This window comes from Trachurus trachurus (assembly GCF_905171665.1).
Source record: "Trachurus trachurus genome assembly, chromosome: 22".
Lineage (NCBI taxonomy): Eukaryota > Metazoa > Chordata > Actinopteri > Carangiformes > Carangidae > Trachurus > Trachurus trachurus.
This window is the reverse complement of record NC_139907.1, coordinates 961,213-978,100: the sequence shown is the minus strand read 5'-3', so window position 1 is coordinate 978,100 and position 16,888 is coordinate 961,213. Positions and strand designations below refer to the sequence as shown.

Sequence of the window (16,888 nt, the reverse complement as noted above, 5' to 3'; positions counted from 1 at the left end):
TAACACAACTGTTCAAGTGCAGCTATAGTTTTATACACTTTTGTTTCAGTTCATCAACGAAGTTCATCTACTATAAACAGGAGGTTATGGTTAGGGGAGACAAGTCCAAGTAATTTGACATATTTAAAGGGATACGCCAACATTTTTTTTTCCGTGACATGCCTCACTCCCGAGTCCATGACCAGCAGATAGACACCATCCTTTCGACTGTGCGTGCAGTAACAAGGGAGATAGAGCCGTATCGCCTGTAATTAGCTTAGCTCAAACGCTGGAAGTGTATAGGTAGTGTTAGCCTGCCTCCACCTAAAGTCGCTAATTAGCTTAGCTCAAACACTGGAAGTGTATGGGTAGTGTTAGCCTGCCTCCACCTAAAGTTGCTAATTAGCTTAGCTCAAACGCTGGAAGTGTATAGGTAGTGTTAGCCTGCCTCCTACCTAAAGTCGCTAATTAGCTTAGCTCAAACACTGGAAGTGTATGGGTAGTGTTAGCCTGCCTCCTACCTAAAGTCGCTATATAGCTTAGCTCAAACACTGGAAGTGTATGGGTAGTGTTAGCCTGCCTCCTACCTAAAGTCGCTAATTAGCTTAGCTCAAACACTGGAAGTGTATGGGTAGTGTTAGCCTGCCTCCACCTAACGTCGCTAATTAGCTTAGCTCAAACGCTGGAAGTGTATAGGTAGTGTTAGCCTGCCTCCTACCTAAAGTCACTAATTAGCTTAGCTCAAACACTGGAAGTGTATGGGTAGTGTTAGCCTGCATCCTACCTAAAGTCGCTAATTAGCTTAGCTCAAACACTGGAAGTGTATGGGTAGTGTTAGCCTGCCTCCACCTAAAGTCATCAGAGAAACTCTTCAGCAACTCTAAAGGGAAACCGGCGGGCCGATCTTCGTCTCAGAGCTACAAAACTCTCCGGTAAGGCATCTTGAGCGGTCAAATGCAGCTAACGAGACGAGATCGGTCAAAACGGAGGGTTCAAGCAAAGACGGTTTATTTTGGTTCAAGCTAGCTACATCGAGGGTAGGTTAGCTTCCTGTTTCAAAGTAAAAGCACAAATTCTATCGTCATGGTTTTCTGTATGTAAAGGGCAACGGGTGTTTTATTTTCTGAAAGTAACCGGAAGTGCGTTGGTCACAACGGCTAGCTTGAGTAGCGCCAGAGACGTTCTAATATGAGGAGACAGACCACTCTGCCCGTTTTGAATGGGGAAAGCTGCGACGCCAAAGATGGCGCATGTCCCGCCCCTTTTCACCAGCAGCCAATCACCTGCTTTGCCAGAGCTGAACTAGGCCAATCATGTTGTTGCACCAGCGCATGCGCACAAGTAGATTTACGACAGACCTATCTGGTGGCAACAACAACGAAAACGAAATGAACGAAAGAGCTACCTCGGGGCTACGTATACAGAATTCACCACATTCATATCAATAAGCGTTTTACAGTGAACCGATCAGTCCACATTTTCTTTAATTTAATTTTTGAATGTATAGTTTTGTTAGTTTCATTTTTTAACCTAACATTCAAACTGGGCCCCTTCCCCTGGGGCGTTAGCCTCCTGTCCATGATAGCAGCAGCAGCAGCAGCAGTCCACTCCAAAAAAAAAACCCACACAGTCCGGGTGAAGCACTGGAGCCGTGGACCGATAGACACCGTCACCATTAACGAGAGCCTCTATTGTTTTATTGTACCGAGTACGAGAGGCTTGTTGTGAGCTGAGAAGCGGCTGTTAGCGGCGGATGCTAACCGAAGCTAGCGGCGAATGCTAACCGCTACCGCTAGTCGAAGTTAGCATCGAGCTAGCGCAACACAACGCCCCTCATACTTGTTACCGGTCGAGGCTTTAGTTGTTAGTGATGGTCGGTAATCAGTCCGTGGCTCCAGCGGTTCACTCGGACTGTATTTATTTATTTTAACTGACTGCTGCTGCTGAGACGACATGCTAGCACTAATACATCCATGCTAGCACTTGATAGCATCCGAGACAGCTAACGTTAGTGGGGATCGTGGGAGGGGGGAGCAGACACAGTCACCACACACAGAACTAGGAGCCCATAGGTGATGATTAAGACAGATTTCATGTAAGTCTAGCGTTTATTTTTGGGCAAAAATCTCCAGACTCAAGCCGATATGTCTCCAGGTAGAGCGGGGCAGACCGGTCACGGTGTAGCTATGCTCGGGCTGCTGCTAGATCACGGATTTAGCCGTTACAGCCGTACAGTAACGGCGGTGTCGTAAATCCGCGCGCATGCGCAGTTGAGTACTCCCTGTGGAAAAATAGCGATTTAAACGTAATTCTGCGGTAAAGTTTATGTTTTTTTGGTTTTTATTTGTATCTTATTTCACTGGCTAGCACGTCTGTATGTTTTTTCCGTCCTGCTATCACGTTAAAGGGTGGATTTGACCACCCCTCCATTCATTTAGATAGGGGTCTGGTCTTCTTGGGCTTTTCGAAGCGTCGCCAATATGGCCGCCGAGTGGCCTGACTTGCCTAGAAGGGCTTTGGTAGCGCCGAATTCGTCCCAACAAAATAGTAAACAGCTGGTATTTAGACAAATTAACGACACACTGCTGATCTAAACGGCTACTTTCTCACCTTAACATGTTTGAAATGTCGTAAAGTGATATATTTACAGAGTTTAGAGCTCGGGTAGGAGGCAGGCTAACACTACCCATACACTTCCAGTGTTTGAGCTAAGCTAATTACGGGCGATACGGCTCTATCTCCCTTGTTACTGCACGCACAGTGGAAAGGATGGTGTCTATCTGCTGGTCATGGACTCGGGAGTGAGGCAAGACATGAAAAAAAAAAAAGTTGGTGTATCCCTTTAATCATTTTATAAAAAGTAACGCAATAGTTAGGCTACTTTTCCTGGTAATTAGTTACTTAGGTAATTAGGTACTGAATCACAGACTACTACACCACTGCTCCTTCCTCCTTCCTCCTCCTCTCACCTCCTCTCCCTCTTCCTCTTCCTCCTCTCCTCTCTCCTCTTCCTCCTCCCCTTTTTCTCTCATCTCCTCCTCCTCCTTCCTCCTCTTCCCCCCTCCTCCTCCTCTCCTTCCTCTTTCTTTCATCTCCTCCTCCTCCCTCCTCTTCTTCCCCCCTCCTCCTCCCCCCCTCCTCCTCTCACCTCCTCTCCCTCCTCCTCTTTCTCTCGTCTCCTCCTCCTCCTCCTCTTTCTCTCATCTCCTCCTACTCTTCCTCATCCTCCTCTCCCTCCTCCTCCTCTTCCTCCTCTTTCTCTCATCCTCCTCCTCTCCTTTTTCTCCTCCTCTTTTTTCTCCCTCCTCCTCCTCCCTCCCCCCTCCTCCCCCTTCCTCTCTCCTCCTCCCTCCTCCCCCCCTCCCTCCTCCTCCCTCCCCCCTCCTTCCTCCTCCTCCTCCCCCTCCCTCTTCCCTCCTCCCTCCCTCCTCCCTCCTCCCCCCTGCCGGCCACATTCCCCGCTACCTTTCACCCCTGACAAACTCAGATCTGACGGCGACGCAGCGCGATCGAACCTCGGAACATCATGGTAAGAACCGTCCGCTGCTGCCTCGGACCCGGTTCGACCCCCGTGGGACCGGAGGGACCGGGGGGACCGGGTCCTGGTCCTGGCGGGTCCAGGTCCAGCTCCAGCCGGACTGTGGTGGCTGCTCTGCGGTAGCCTCGGTGGTAGCCTCGGTGGTAGCCTCGGTGGTAGCCTCGGCAGCAGCGGTAGCCTCGGTAGCCTGAGCTCCGCGGCAGCAGCGTGATGTTAGCAGCATGGCGGCCGCTCCGGAGGCTCCGCTGCTCGGCCTCAGTCTCACGGAGCCTCGGTGTCTGGTCCGGAGCTCAGACCTGGACCAGGACCCTCTCCCGGTTTTGGGTCTGGGTCTGGTTCTGGGTCTGATTCTGGGTCTATATGTGGTTCTGGTTGGTGTTCTAGCGGACTAGCTGGGCCTCCAGGCCGTGTGGCCCGAGGCGGCCATCTTACCCCGGCTGGCTAACCCGGGACAGACCGGGACAGACCGGGGAGCGGAGCCGGGATATACCGGACTAAACCCGGACTAGAACCGGACTAGACCCGGACCCAGCGGAACCACCGGGACCTGGACCTGGTCCTGGACCGGCTCGGTTCGGTTCGGCTGCTGGACTGAGCCGGGTCAGTTCAGTCAGACTGCAGAGTCACTGCTGCTGCATGGGGGGAGAGAAGGCCCAGAACCAGGACCAGACCAGGACCAGAACCAGGACCAGGACCAGTCCGGTACTGGTCCGGACCACTGGGACTGGTCTGACTGGGGGCTAGTTGACTGGTTTATGGGACTAGTTAACTGGTAAATGTGGCTGTTTACTCAATAGTGGGACTGTTACCTTGTTAATGGGACTAGTTACCTGGTGTATGGGACTGGTTACTGGTTTATAGGACTGTTAACTAGTTTATGGAACTGTTAACTCAATAGTGTGACCTTTAACTGGTTAATGGGACTAGTTAGTGTAACTATTAACTTGTTAGTGTGACTGTCAACTGGTTTTGGGACTGTTGACTGGTTAATGGGACCGGTTACTGGTTAGTGGTGAATCTGAGTGTTTATTGGGTTAGAGTTAGTAAATCATGTAGAAATATCAATAATATTATTGATTCAAAGAGTCAAAACAACAAATATTCTGTTTATTTTCTCTGGTTTGATGACCGTTGGTCAGTGAACTCATCATTCCAGTTAAAAACTAACCAGTAGTCTTTAAGATTGAATCAATAATTGATCCTGATCAACACCAGTGGATCAGCTGATCGTCACTTCTTTATTTAACTTTATTTTAAAAACAGTCTTATAATGTCCTGTGTCCTCAAACGTCTCATTCTGTCCAGATTCAGTTAATCATCATGTGAGACAAAGACGAAGACGATGATGAGTCCTCTGGAGACAAACAGCTGCTGATTGGTTGATTGATTGTCTGTTGATCAGTTAATCCATTCATTGACTGAATGTTGCAGCTGTGGACAGAGGTTCAACTCTGTGGTGGTGCGTTCACTGACTCCTCACCGTGGTGTGTTCACTGACTCCAATACATGACGGTGCATTTACTGACTCTATGCGATGGTGGTGCATTCAGACACCCCTCGTGTCCCTTATAAGGGTGATGCGTTCACTGACTCTTCTTAGTGGCACATTCAGACTCTCAGAGGTGGTGCATTCATGAACACTTAATATGGTCCGTTGACTTAGTACTGTCTGTGACGGTGCGTTCACTGCCTCTCTGTGGTGCGTTCACTGACTCTCTGTGGCGGTGCGTTCACTGACTCTCTGTGGTGCGTTCACTGCCTCTCTGTGGCGGTGCGTTCACTGCCTCCCTGTGGTGCGTTCACTGCCTCCCTGTGAGCAGCAGCAGCGTGTTTGTAGCAGAGGTTGGAGTTCAGCTGTGAGTCATCAGCTATTAAAAACCTGCTGACTCATGCTGCTGTTCCTGTCACACACGCTGTCGGCCAATCAGGGCGCAGCAGTCTGGAGCTGTCTGGGCCGGAGCATCAGAGCAACGTCACTTCTTTTTTGTGTTTTTATTAACGTTATTAAAAAAATTAAAAAAAAAAACTTAAAGGGATAGTTCACCCAAAATTGAAATTTCTACTACTCATGATCTCCTCCCCCTCATGTGGACTAAGGGCTGGGAGAAGTTTCAGAGTCCTCCGTGGCTTCTCTGAGTTACAGGGGGTCTCGGCGTAGCAGTGCATGTCCATATGACGGTTGTCAATGGATACCAACTGTCTTCGTAACAAAAAGACACACCAAAAAACATCCAAATACCTCCATGCTGCTCGTCTGTAATGTCCCTCTTGTATTGAAGCCCCAACATGAGAAATTGTTCCGAAAAAAATTAAATAAGACCTATATTTCAAGCTTGTTTGTAGCGGAAGCTCCCAGTGTCTCAGTTCACTGCTCTTCCGGTGTCAGTGCAAATCTCGCGCGATTTGCACTGACACCGGCGCAAATCGCCGGGGGACATTACATACGAGCACTATGGAGGTATTTGGATGTTTTTTGATGTGTCTTTTTGGACGAAGAAAAGTGAGCTCCGTTCTCAACTGTCATATGGACATGCAGTGCTGCACGGAGCCCCGCTGTAACTCAGAGAAGCCACGGAGGACTCTGAAAAGAGTAAAATTTGAATTTTGGGTAAACTATCCCTTAAGAAGTTTTTTCTCTCAGACTTCGAGAATGAAAAAAGTCTTCTTTTTTTTTTTTTTACGTATATTTTTTGGCTTTTTTTGACAGCACATAGTGAGATAGACAGGAAAGTGGGAGGCAGAGAGAGGGGGAATGACATGCAGGAAAGGTCTGCCCAACGCGGGATTCGAACCGGGGACGCCTGCGTTGAGGACTGTAGCCTCTACATGGGGCGGCCGCCTTAACCACTGCGCCACGCACCGCCCCAAAGTCATACTTTTATGAGAAACACACAATTTTCTCGTAATATTATGAGTTCATTCTCGAAGTCAGTGAAAGAAAAAAATCTCAATGTGGCCCTGATAGTGTGTCATAGAATAAGAACAGAGTAAGATAGAAATAGAATAAATAAAAGTATAATAATAACAGATCATTAACCCTGTGTGTGTGTGTGTGTGTGTGTGTGTGTGTGTGTGTGTGTGTGTGTGCAGGCGTCCGGCGTGACAGTGAACGATGAGGTGATCCGTGTGTTCAACGACATGAAGGTGAGGAAGTCGTCGGGCCAGGACGAGGTGAAGAAGAGGAAGAAGGCGGTGCTGTTCTGCCTGAGCGAGGACAGGAAGAAGATCATCGTGGAGGAGGGGAAGCAGATCCTGGTGGGCGACATCGGGGAGACGGTGGACGACCCCTACGCCTGCTTCGTCAAGCTCCTCCCCCTCAACGACTGTCGCTACGGCCTCTACGACGCCACCTACGAGACCAAGGAGTCCAAGAAGGAGGACCTCGTCTTCATCTTCTGGTACGTTGTTGATCCACCGACCGATCCATCAGGGATCAATGAACTGATCAATGTTGCACTGGGCAGATCTTTGGTCTTTGATCGGGGATTGATCCATACGGACTGACTCAGGTTTCATCCTAAGACTAAGACTTTAAGACTTTAGACATTTATTGTCCCTCTAAGGGAAATTCTTTTTCACATGACCATTTACATTTTGTTTTGTTTCACCAGACACATACAAATGCACACAAATTAAAACACATTGCCACACATTTTTACACTCAGTGGCCAGGTGATCTGGTTATCTGGCCTAGCCTCTTCCTCCCTCTTCTCCTCTTCTTCCTCTCCTCCTCTTCCCACTCCTCCTCATTCCTCCTCTTTCTCCTCCTCTTCCCACTCTTCCTCCCTCCTTTCCTCCTGTCTCCTCTTCCTCCCTTTTCTCCTCTTCCTCTCCTCCCTCCTCTTCCTCCCTTTTCTCCTCTCCTCCTGTCTCTTCTTCCTCTCCTCCTCTTCCCACTCTTCCTCCCTCCTCTTCCTCTCCTCCTCCTCCTCTTCTTCCTCTCCTCCTCTTCCCACTTCTCCTCATTCCTTCTCTTTCTCCTCCTCTTCCCACTCTTCCTCCCTCCTCTCCTCCTCCTCTTCCTCCCTTTTCTCCTCTTTCTCTCCTCCTCCTCTTTCTCCTCCTCTTCCCACTCTTCCTCCCTCCTCTCCTCCTCCTCTTCTTCCTCTCTTCCTCTCCTCCTCCTCCTCATTCCTCCTCTTCCTCCCTTTTCTCCTCTTTCTCTCCTCCTCCTCCTCCTCTTCCCACTCTTCCTCCCTCCTCTTCTTCCTCCTCTTCTCCTTTCTCCTCCTCTTCCCACTCTTCCTCCCTCATCTTCCTCCCTTTTCTCCTCTTTCTCTCCTCCTCTTCCCACTCCTCCTCTTTTCTCCTCTTTCTCTCCTCCTCCTTCTCCTCTCCCCACTCCTCCTCATTCCTCCTCTTCCTCTGATCCTCTCATCCTCCTCTTCCTCCCTCTTCTTCCTCCTCTCCCTCCCTCTTCTCTTCTTCCTCCCCTTTTCTCCTCCTCCTCCTTATCCTCTTCTTCCTCCTCTCCCTCCCTCTTCTCTTCTTCCTCCCTCTTCTCCTCCTCTTCCTCTTCTTCCTCCTCCTCCTCCTCCTCCTCCTCCTCCTCCTCCTCCTCCTCCTGAAGCTCAGGGAGCCAGTGAACCAGTCTCCTCAATTCAGTTCAATTCAAAACAACTTTATTAATCCCACAGGGGGCAAGTCATGTTGAGCAGCAGGTGTTGTGACTCAGTGTGTTTCCATGGACTTGAGTATCCTGGTAATGATCAATATTCCTCTAATGATCAATATCCAGGTTCTGGTCATGTCCTGTGTGCTGGTACCCGCGGGGTCTTAAAAACTTGAAAACGTTTTAATTTGATATCCATAAATGAAGGCCTTGAAAAGGTCTTAGATTTAGTTTACAAGTCTTAAATTTCGTTCTCAAAGGTCTTATTTTTTAAATCTTATCTGCATGATACATCACAACAACATAACTGTATACTAAGTAAACTAAAAAGTTTCAACTAGGAGGTTGAAAAATCCGAGTTTTCTAGAATGCAGCATTACTTTGGAGTGTGTGCAGTCGCCACTGACCCACTGAAGTGCCCAATATGACTGGGTTCAGTCATTTGAACACATTAGCGCAATTTAGCGCATCACCGTTTATCACCGTTGCAACACGACCCGTCCATGTGCCCTGTTTGTGTGTGTAAGTGCATACACACGCACACACTGTGTTGTTTTTTTTGGGGTTTTTTTTTTGTAATTAACTTTTTTTTGAAGATTAACAATCAAATAATACAGACAGGGAGAGATCCATTCATTCAATCAGGGGGCCAACACGGCCAGAAATTACCAGGAAATTAAATTATTCTTTTCTTTTTTTTTCAAAAAAACAAAAACAAGAACAAACAAATCAAAACAAAACAAACACAACCACATACCACCACACTGACACCTCTCGACAGACAAGCACATGATCAAATCAACGACAACACTGCATCACACTGTTGTTTTTTTAAAAAGTTATTGTTACTTGTCCCCGTGTTATCCTGTCATGTTCTGACAGATTTATTTTTTTTTGCATTGTTTCATTCATGCATACACGTGTGTGTTCTCACCGTTCCCCTGTGTTGTGCTGTCCTCAGGGCTCCAGAGGGCGCTCCACTGAAGAGTAAGATGATCTACGCCAGTTCTAAAGACGCCATCAAAAAGAAGTTTACAGGTGAGTCATGTGATGTCGTCTCATTGGTTAGAGATTATTGATTCTAAATGAAGACGGTTCGAGACGTTCCTCCACATGCACCAACGTTTTCCCCTTTTTTTCGGCCACACCGGCGTGAACAGAAATCAGACACAAAGAAACCAACACGTCGCAACAAATTTCTCTCTGTTGTTTTTAGATTTAAAGGCCCACGCTGTGCACTTTTCTCTGGGTTTATTTCCCTAACAAGATGTATCATGGTTTCTACTGCTCCTTTCTGTTGCCTCTTTCTGGAGCTCTAGCAGGCACAGGTCATTTGGCCAATCAGAAGAGAGAATGAGAACCTCTCCTCTGATTGGCTCACTGTTTTTGAGTGGCATGTGGTCAGGCCAATCACAGGCAAGTAACTGAAGCCTAAGCTGCATTCATACAAATTGAAAGAAAACAACTGGTCACGATGGGCGGAGTTACCTTGTGTGTGACATCACAGAAAGGAGGAAGTGCTATCTGCTCATCTTAAAGAGACAGTTCCTACAAATGGCCGGTGTGTGTTTCTCCGTTTATGACCAGTTTGATGCATGGGGCAGTATATACGTCTATCTATATACATCTATATCATCTATATACGTGGCCCAGAGACCTCCCCAAGCACCAAAAAATAACAAAAATCAAATTTTTCATGCCATGGGGCCTTTAAATTAAATGTAACGTAGACAGTTCAGTTCATTATATAAAACATGAAGTTATTGATGTAAATGTGGAGGTTTGTGTCCAGAGCCCCGAGGCAGCGCTGCTCTTCTGTCCAGTTTTACAGCTGAAGCTTCACTTTTCATTCACACTAACTAATCAATGAGATCATAAGTTACTGAGCTTGTTTTCTCCCCCGGGACGAGGACGCAGGTTCGATCCCCTCAGGAGAACGCTGCTGCCTCTGAGACGACCCGCTGCTCCCAAAACGTCAGAGCAAATGAACAAACAGGCGTCATGTGGATACACTGAGCACATGTTGGGATGTAAACGGTTACTGTCTCCATGGAAACATATTAAAACGTAATAAAGTGACGTATAAACAGAATTAAAACAGATTTTACCGCCGTCGTTAGAGCCAGTCTCAGTCAGGACAGAAACGACCGGTACAGAAGCGTCTGGAACCAGCGTGTCATTCCCCCTCACTCTGCCTCCCCATTTCCTGTTCTACCTAATAAAGGCACAAACAGCCAAAAAATACACTTTAAAGGGATAGTTCAAATTTTTTCGTGTCTTGCCTCACTCCCGAGTCCATGACCAGCAGATAGACACCATCCTTTCAACTGTGCGTGCAGTAACAAGGGAGATAGAGCCGTATCGCCGCAATTAGCTTAGCTCAAACACTGGAAGTGTATGGGTAGTGTTAGCCTGCCTCCTACCCGAGCTGAAATCAGCAGTCAGAAGCTGATTTCATTTTAGCTCTAAACTCTGTAAATAAATAACTTTATCCACATTTCAAACATGTTTAGGTGAGAAAGTAGCCGTTTAGATCAGCAGTGTGTCGTTAATTTGTCTAAATACCAGCTGTTTACAATTTTGTTTGGACGAATTCGGCGCTACTCAAGCTAGCCGTTGTGACCAACGCACTTCCGGTTACTTTCACAAAATAAAACACCTGTTGCCCTTTACATACAGAAAACCATGACGATAGAATTTGTGCTTTTACTTTGAAACAGGAAGCTAACCTACCCTCGATGTAGCTAGCTTGAACCAAAATAAAGCGTCTTTGCTTGAACCCTCCGTTTTGACCGATCTCGTCCCGTTAGCGGCATTTGAGCGCTCAAGATGCCTTACCGGAGAGTTTTGTCAGCTCTGAGACAAAGATCGGCCCGCCGGTTTCCGTTTAGAGTTGCTGAAGAGTTTCTCTGATGACTTTAGGTGGAGGCAGGCTAACACTACCCATACACTTCCAGTGTTTGAGCTAAGCTAATTAGTGACTTTAGGTGGAGGCAGGCTAACACTACCCATACACTTCCAGTGTTTGAGCTAAGCTAATTAGTGACTTTAGGTGGAGGCAGGCTAACACTACCCATACACTTCCAGTGTTTGAGCTAAGCTAATTAGCAACTTTAGGTGGAGGCAGGCTAACACTACCCATACACTTCCAGCATTTGAGCTAAGCTAATTACGGGCGATACGGCTCTATCCCCATGGTTACTGCACGCACAGTGGAAAGGATGGTGTCTATCTGCTGGTCATGGACTCAGGAGTGAGGCAAGATACGAAAAAAAAATGTTGGTGTATCCCTTCAACTTACAATTTTTAGTTTACATTTTAATCATGTTTTGAAGTTAAAGTTGAGCATATTAATTACATTTGTGATAACCTTGGATGGGACAATTGAACCCACAGTACAGATGGATTAACATTATTTATTAACATTGTTTAACATTATGGATTAACATTGTTTAACGTTGTGTGTCTCGTCAGGTATCAAACACGAGTGGCAGGTGAACGGGCTGGACGACATCCAGGACCGCACCACACTGGCCGAGAAGCTGGGCGGCAACGTGGTGGTTTCCCTGGAGGGCAAACCGGTGTAATGTCGCCACGGCGCCGAGCCGAGCCGAGCCGAGCGGAGCCAAGCCAACCGCCGTGCCATCCGGACCGAAGCCCCCCCCCCCGCCCCCCTGCCCCACCCCCCGTCACCCCAACACGCCACCGCTTCCCCCCGCAGCTCGCTCTGTCTGTCCCACGTCCTGAAGGAGTTAGCGTCTTTAGGCCTCGTTGTCTTTTTATTCTTTTTTTTGCTTTTTTTTTTTGTTTCTTTCCCCCAACACGAAGGAGATCTCATTAACATAACGATATGCAAACCCCGCCCAGTCTGTTGCCACATGACTTCTGTTCAGCTGGCAGAAAACAAACGAACCGACCGACCGACCGACCGACCGACCGACCGACCGAGCCCACAGGACGGTTGTTTCTCTCACCAGAGTTTTGCCAAAAAAGTCGATGTGAAGGAAGCAGCCGCGTGTCGCCGCGGAGCTCCGCCCCCCACAGCGAAGCTCCGCCTCCCGCAGCACACGGGTTTTTTTTTACATATGACTTTATTTATTATTGTAAAAAAGTGTTGTTTCTTCTCCGGTATGTTCAACCCACCCAGGCAGACTCATTGTTCGACTATGCATTGAGAAGAGAAGAGAAGACGTTTATTTAGCCAGCAGCACTTTGTGTTGAAACACTACAGGTTCGAGTCCCTCCCTGCGTTCCGTTCCCGTCACGTCACGTCACGCGCGCTAACGTTCGTTTACCTCAGTTTCATTCCTGTCGGACTCACCGTCATTCTGTTTGGTCGTCGCCTTACTTTCAGTCTGAATGTAACCGTCACACCAGAGTTAGTTAGACTGCACTTTTATTTTGTAAAGAAACAGAAACACTACAGGAAGCAGATCTGAACCCAGCAGTGAGAGACGACCGCACCACAACAACAACAACTACAACTACAACAAAACAAAACAACGACGACAACAACGACAACACGACATCTGGAGCCTTAAAGTGGAACGTTGTTTCTGAGATCACAGGAAGCCACTTTGCAATAAAAGCCTGTGGCAGATCAACGCCTCCCGCCTCGTCTCTGCTTCCACCAATCACAGAGCACGGTTCAACCAACCAATCACAGAGCAGCTCCTGTTCTGCTTCCTGTCTGGACGGCTCCTCTGGTCTTACATGGGTTTTATTAGAGCTCTGTAAAAGAGAGTAATGACAGCATTGGTCCAATGGAAGCGCCTCCTGGTGGAGGAATATGGGTTTTGCAAAAGAATTGTTGGTGAATGAGCAAGTGTGGTGTTTTCAATAATTTAAAGCAGAAGTAAGCGATCCGGTGGTTTTGGGTAATGCTGCGTTCCAGGCAGGCTTTTGAAACCGTAAATTACAGCTTCAAGTCACAACTTACGACTTTGTAGCGTTCCAGGCAACCCACTCGTGTTTCTCCGACCTGGTATACCTGTGAAAGTCACTATAACGGCCACTCGTAACTTCTGACCCGTGAACTCGTACCAGATCAAACTGGTACCACTTCACAGGTCGGAAAAACACGAGTTACGGGTTGCCTTGAACGCACCATAACGTCTTGTCAGCAGATGGAGTTAGCAGCCCCCGCCCTCGTCATGGATCTATTGGTCCTCGCCCCTACGTCACCACATTCAGGCGCATCCCTTGGCTGCACACACAGAGAGGACTGCCCCTTTATGCCGTTCTCTCTCCTCATTGGATAAAGGTTGTAGGATACAAGGAAAGTTTTCTCCTGGGCTCAGAGCAGAGCAGAGTGACTGACAGACCCGTGTTTCAGACCAAACACTCTATAGAAGTGATTGCTGTCGGAAGATACAACTATTTAAGACTTAGATTAACACAAACATTCACCTTACTTCTGCTTTAAGGACATTTCTAGATCACCCACGTTAATAGCATCATTGAGGACCCTTTACAGATAAACATTAACACATAGGCGAGTAAAAAAAAAACTAAAAAAACTGTTGTCTACATTAATGTTTCAATCTACATTTTATAATAAATAAATTCTAAGTATAATCTGATATGACCAAGACACCTAAAAACAAAAACACGGCCGTTTTCATCAATTTACCAGCAAGTGGGCAACACACATACATTGGAGTGAATGGGTTTTCTGGGCGCTTTTGCAATACCCATATCCTGCCACTAGGAGCGCAAAACCCTTAAACCCTTAAACCCTTAAACCCTTAAACCCTTAAACCCTTAAACCCTTACCACGGAGTCAATGGAGGTGTCTTTACTCTCTTTTCCAGTGCTCTAGGTTTTATGCTGAAACCGTGGGCCTCATTTATCAACCTTGCATATACGCACAGATGTGTGTGTAATGAGTGCGTAAGAACATTTCCCACGCAAAGTATGGAATTTATCAACTTGTACTTGTGCTTAGGAACGTGTGTGTAGTGGCAAACGTAGATTTTAATTCCAAAACCACTCGATTTATTAGCAGTAGGCTGGTACAGCTGGCTCGACTCGTATGTTACCGTCTTGTGTTCCTTAACTACTCACAAACCAGCGGAGAGTCAGGTCGTAGTTTCGTTGTTTTATTTCTCGTTGCAGAATCCAGGTATTTCCATTAAAACACACCATTCCAAGCTTCTCTTGGTTTTCACAACGGTCCACAACATCTTAACGTAACGGTAACATCTGAAAGTGACGGTCAAAAAACCTTTTTTCCCTGTAGCTACCTATTACCACTCTGCTAATCCACGTCTTGTACTTTGCACAAGTTCTTCAAAACAAAACAATGCGCATGTGCAGCGCCTAACGCAGTACGCATGAGCAGCGCCTACTTCAGGTGCTGTGGTAAATTTGACATCTATGCAATAAAAGGCAATAACGTCATAACACAACCAAAACCAATATAAAACACGCTGTAATCTACAGTAAAACTCTCAACTTTCTTTAACATAATATTGACTCCTACAGTGTGTAAATTGAAGCACAACTCTGACCATGTTTAGCTTACACACAAAATCTAGTGGTGGAACAGTGAAACTACAAACAGAACCCAGTGGAGGAGTCACAGTTTTTTTTTTAAATTCTCAATTAGTAATTTAGCAGACATTTTGAATGATTGGTGTGACGAGCTATAAAAGTATGCAGGTAGATTTGAGTCGTTATTATTCAATCAAAAACAAAAGGTTGCTTCAATCAAAAAATATATTTTCAAAAAAAAAACTTTTTTTCTTTGAAGAGTTTTTTGATTGAAGTGAAGGTTTTTTTTATTGAAACTATATTTTTTGATTGAAGAATAAAGACACTAATCTACCTTCATATAAAAGACAGCTTTTTTATTTCTCAGTGATCTTTCCTCTGACCCAACAGAATTAACAGCAGTTGTTACTTTCTCCTACGCAGCATTTTTTCTTTTGTTGGTCACACCTGCAGCATTTAGTGTCCAAACTGTATTTTTTGGTTTGATTCAACTTCTCCTACAAGTACCTCAATCTCTGTATCAGAGAAATTCCTCTTCTCCGCCCTCTTGGCCATGATTTTGCTGTGGGGGAAAAAAATCCATTCATGCATTATTAAAGGGATTGTTGCTACCATATATGGTCAATTGGAGGCGTTTCTGAATGCAAACGACCCAAACCATGGTAGTTAGGAACAGGTGGAGGATTTAGGTCTAACAGAAGGAATCTGAAGGTTTTCAGTTTAGTGTCTCCTGTTTTGCGGTAGTTGTGTCTGTCCCCACATCGCCACGGCAGCGATGAATGGGAGCAGATTGAAGTTCTGCTGCTTAGGCTGTTTCCATCCCTCAAAGCCACAGACAGCGTCAGATGGAGACTCAAACATGCAGCCAGAAGTTTATTTACTTCAACAAGCCGACATGTTTGTAAAACTAGATCTAATTCAAAGTCTGGCGGAGTCGAGACCCAAGTTGACGCTCGGTGTGTTCAGGTGCAGTGGGAAGCTCCCGTTTGTGTCAGAAACACAGGAATATCAACTCTGGACTTGCTTCAAGTAAATAAACTTCTGGCTGCATGTTTGAGTCTCCATCTGACGCTGTCTGTGGCTTTGAGGGATGGAAACAGCCTAAGCAGCAGAACTTCAATCCGCTCCCATTCATCGCTGCCGTGGCGATGTGGGGACAGACACAACTACCGCAAAACAGGAGACATTAAACTGAAAACCTTCAGATTCCTAGCCTATAAATCTATCTGCCCCCTAGCAGCATTAATCTATTTGCTCCGTAGGTGGGTCTAGAAACGAGCCATAGGAACTTTTTGAGTCTGGAACACCGTTTGTGTTGACCAATCACAGCGCTCTATCTGTTTAGAGAGTCGTTGGGCGGCTTAACGCCATGACGACATACATTTTAATTGGCTTGACAGGCTAACGTCATCCTGCTCTTTGCTCTGATTGGTCGTAGTGCTACCCTATTGGTGCAGAGGCAGTTTGAAAGACAGCCTTCATCCCGCCCCCTGGATTGAGCCGAGGTCTACCGCTCGTTGACACACTAGACATGTTCATGATGTAGTCTGGTGCGTCAGGCTACAACACAGGAGCAACTAAACTGAAAATCTTCAGATTCCTTCTTTTAGACCTGAAACGTTAGGAACATACAGCCCTAAGGTGAATTTGCCCGGTCTGATAATAATCATTCTGCTTCGGCATTCGGGTCCATTTTTATCTCAACTAGCCGGAGCTTTAGTGAGTCCAGGTTGAGGAGAGGAAGCCTGTGGAAGCTGAACTTCATCCAGCTGCTCATTTTGTTCTGACAAGTCAGAAACACGCAGAAACCAACCGTAGCATTAGCGGTAGCAACAAGCTCAGAGATGACATCATCCAGGTCAGAGGTCAGTAGGTCAACCTACAGACCCCGGATGTTGATAACAGCTAACCCCGGACTCAGAGGGGAATAGCACTAGCCTATCAGAACTAAATCTTGGTGAAATGAAGGAGTTTCTCTGCAGATAATGTGTTATTTAGAGGCTGCATTCTGCTGCCCTGTAGACTCCATTATACGGATATACGCGCCTCTCGGCTGGAGCTCATTTCATCACAACCACTTGGAATGACACCAAAGTTATCTGGGGGAGGAAATGATCGGATTTTAGGATAGAAATAAGGTCCAGGTTGTAAAAAACGGTAAATTATCCTTTGAGTAAAGTTACTTGAAGCAAGTCCAGAGTTGATATTCCTGTGTTTATGACACAAACGGGAGCTTCCCACTGCACCTGAACACACCGAGCGTC

The 16,888-nt window shown here is 46.6% G+C and overlaps 1 protein-coding gene across 1 annotated transcript; it reads left to right on the top strand.

Annotated features, from left to right (window-relative positions):
• Window positions 1-3,405: 3,405 nt before the first annotated feature.
• On the top strand, window positions 3,406-12,729 carry cfl2 (cofilin 2 (muscle)). The gene is made up of 4 exons (XM_083998384.1): window positions 3,406-3,508; window positions 6,608-6,915; window positions 9,091-9,167; window positions 11,604-12,729. The coding sequence occupies exons 1-4, from the start codon at window positions 3,506-3,508 to the stop codon at window positions 11,714-11,716; spliced, it is 501 nt and encodes a 166-aa protein (XP_083854510.1). The 5' UTR covers window positions 3,406-3,505; the 3' UTR covers window positions 11,717-12,729.
• The last annotated feature ends 4,159 nt before the right edge of the window (window positions 12,730-16,888 follow it).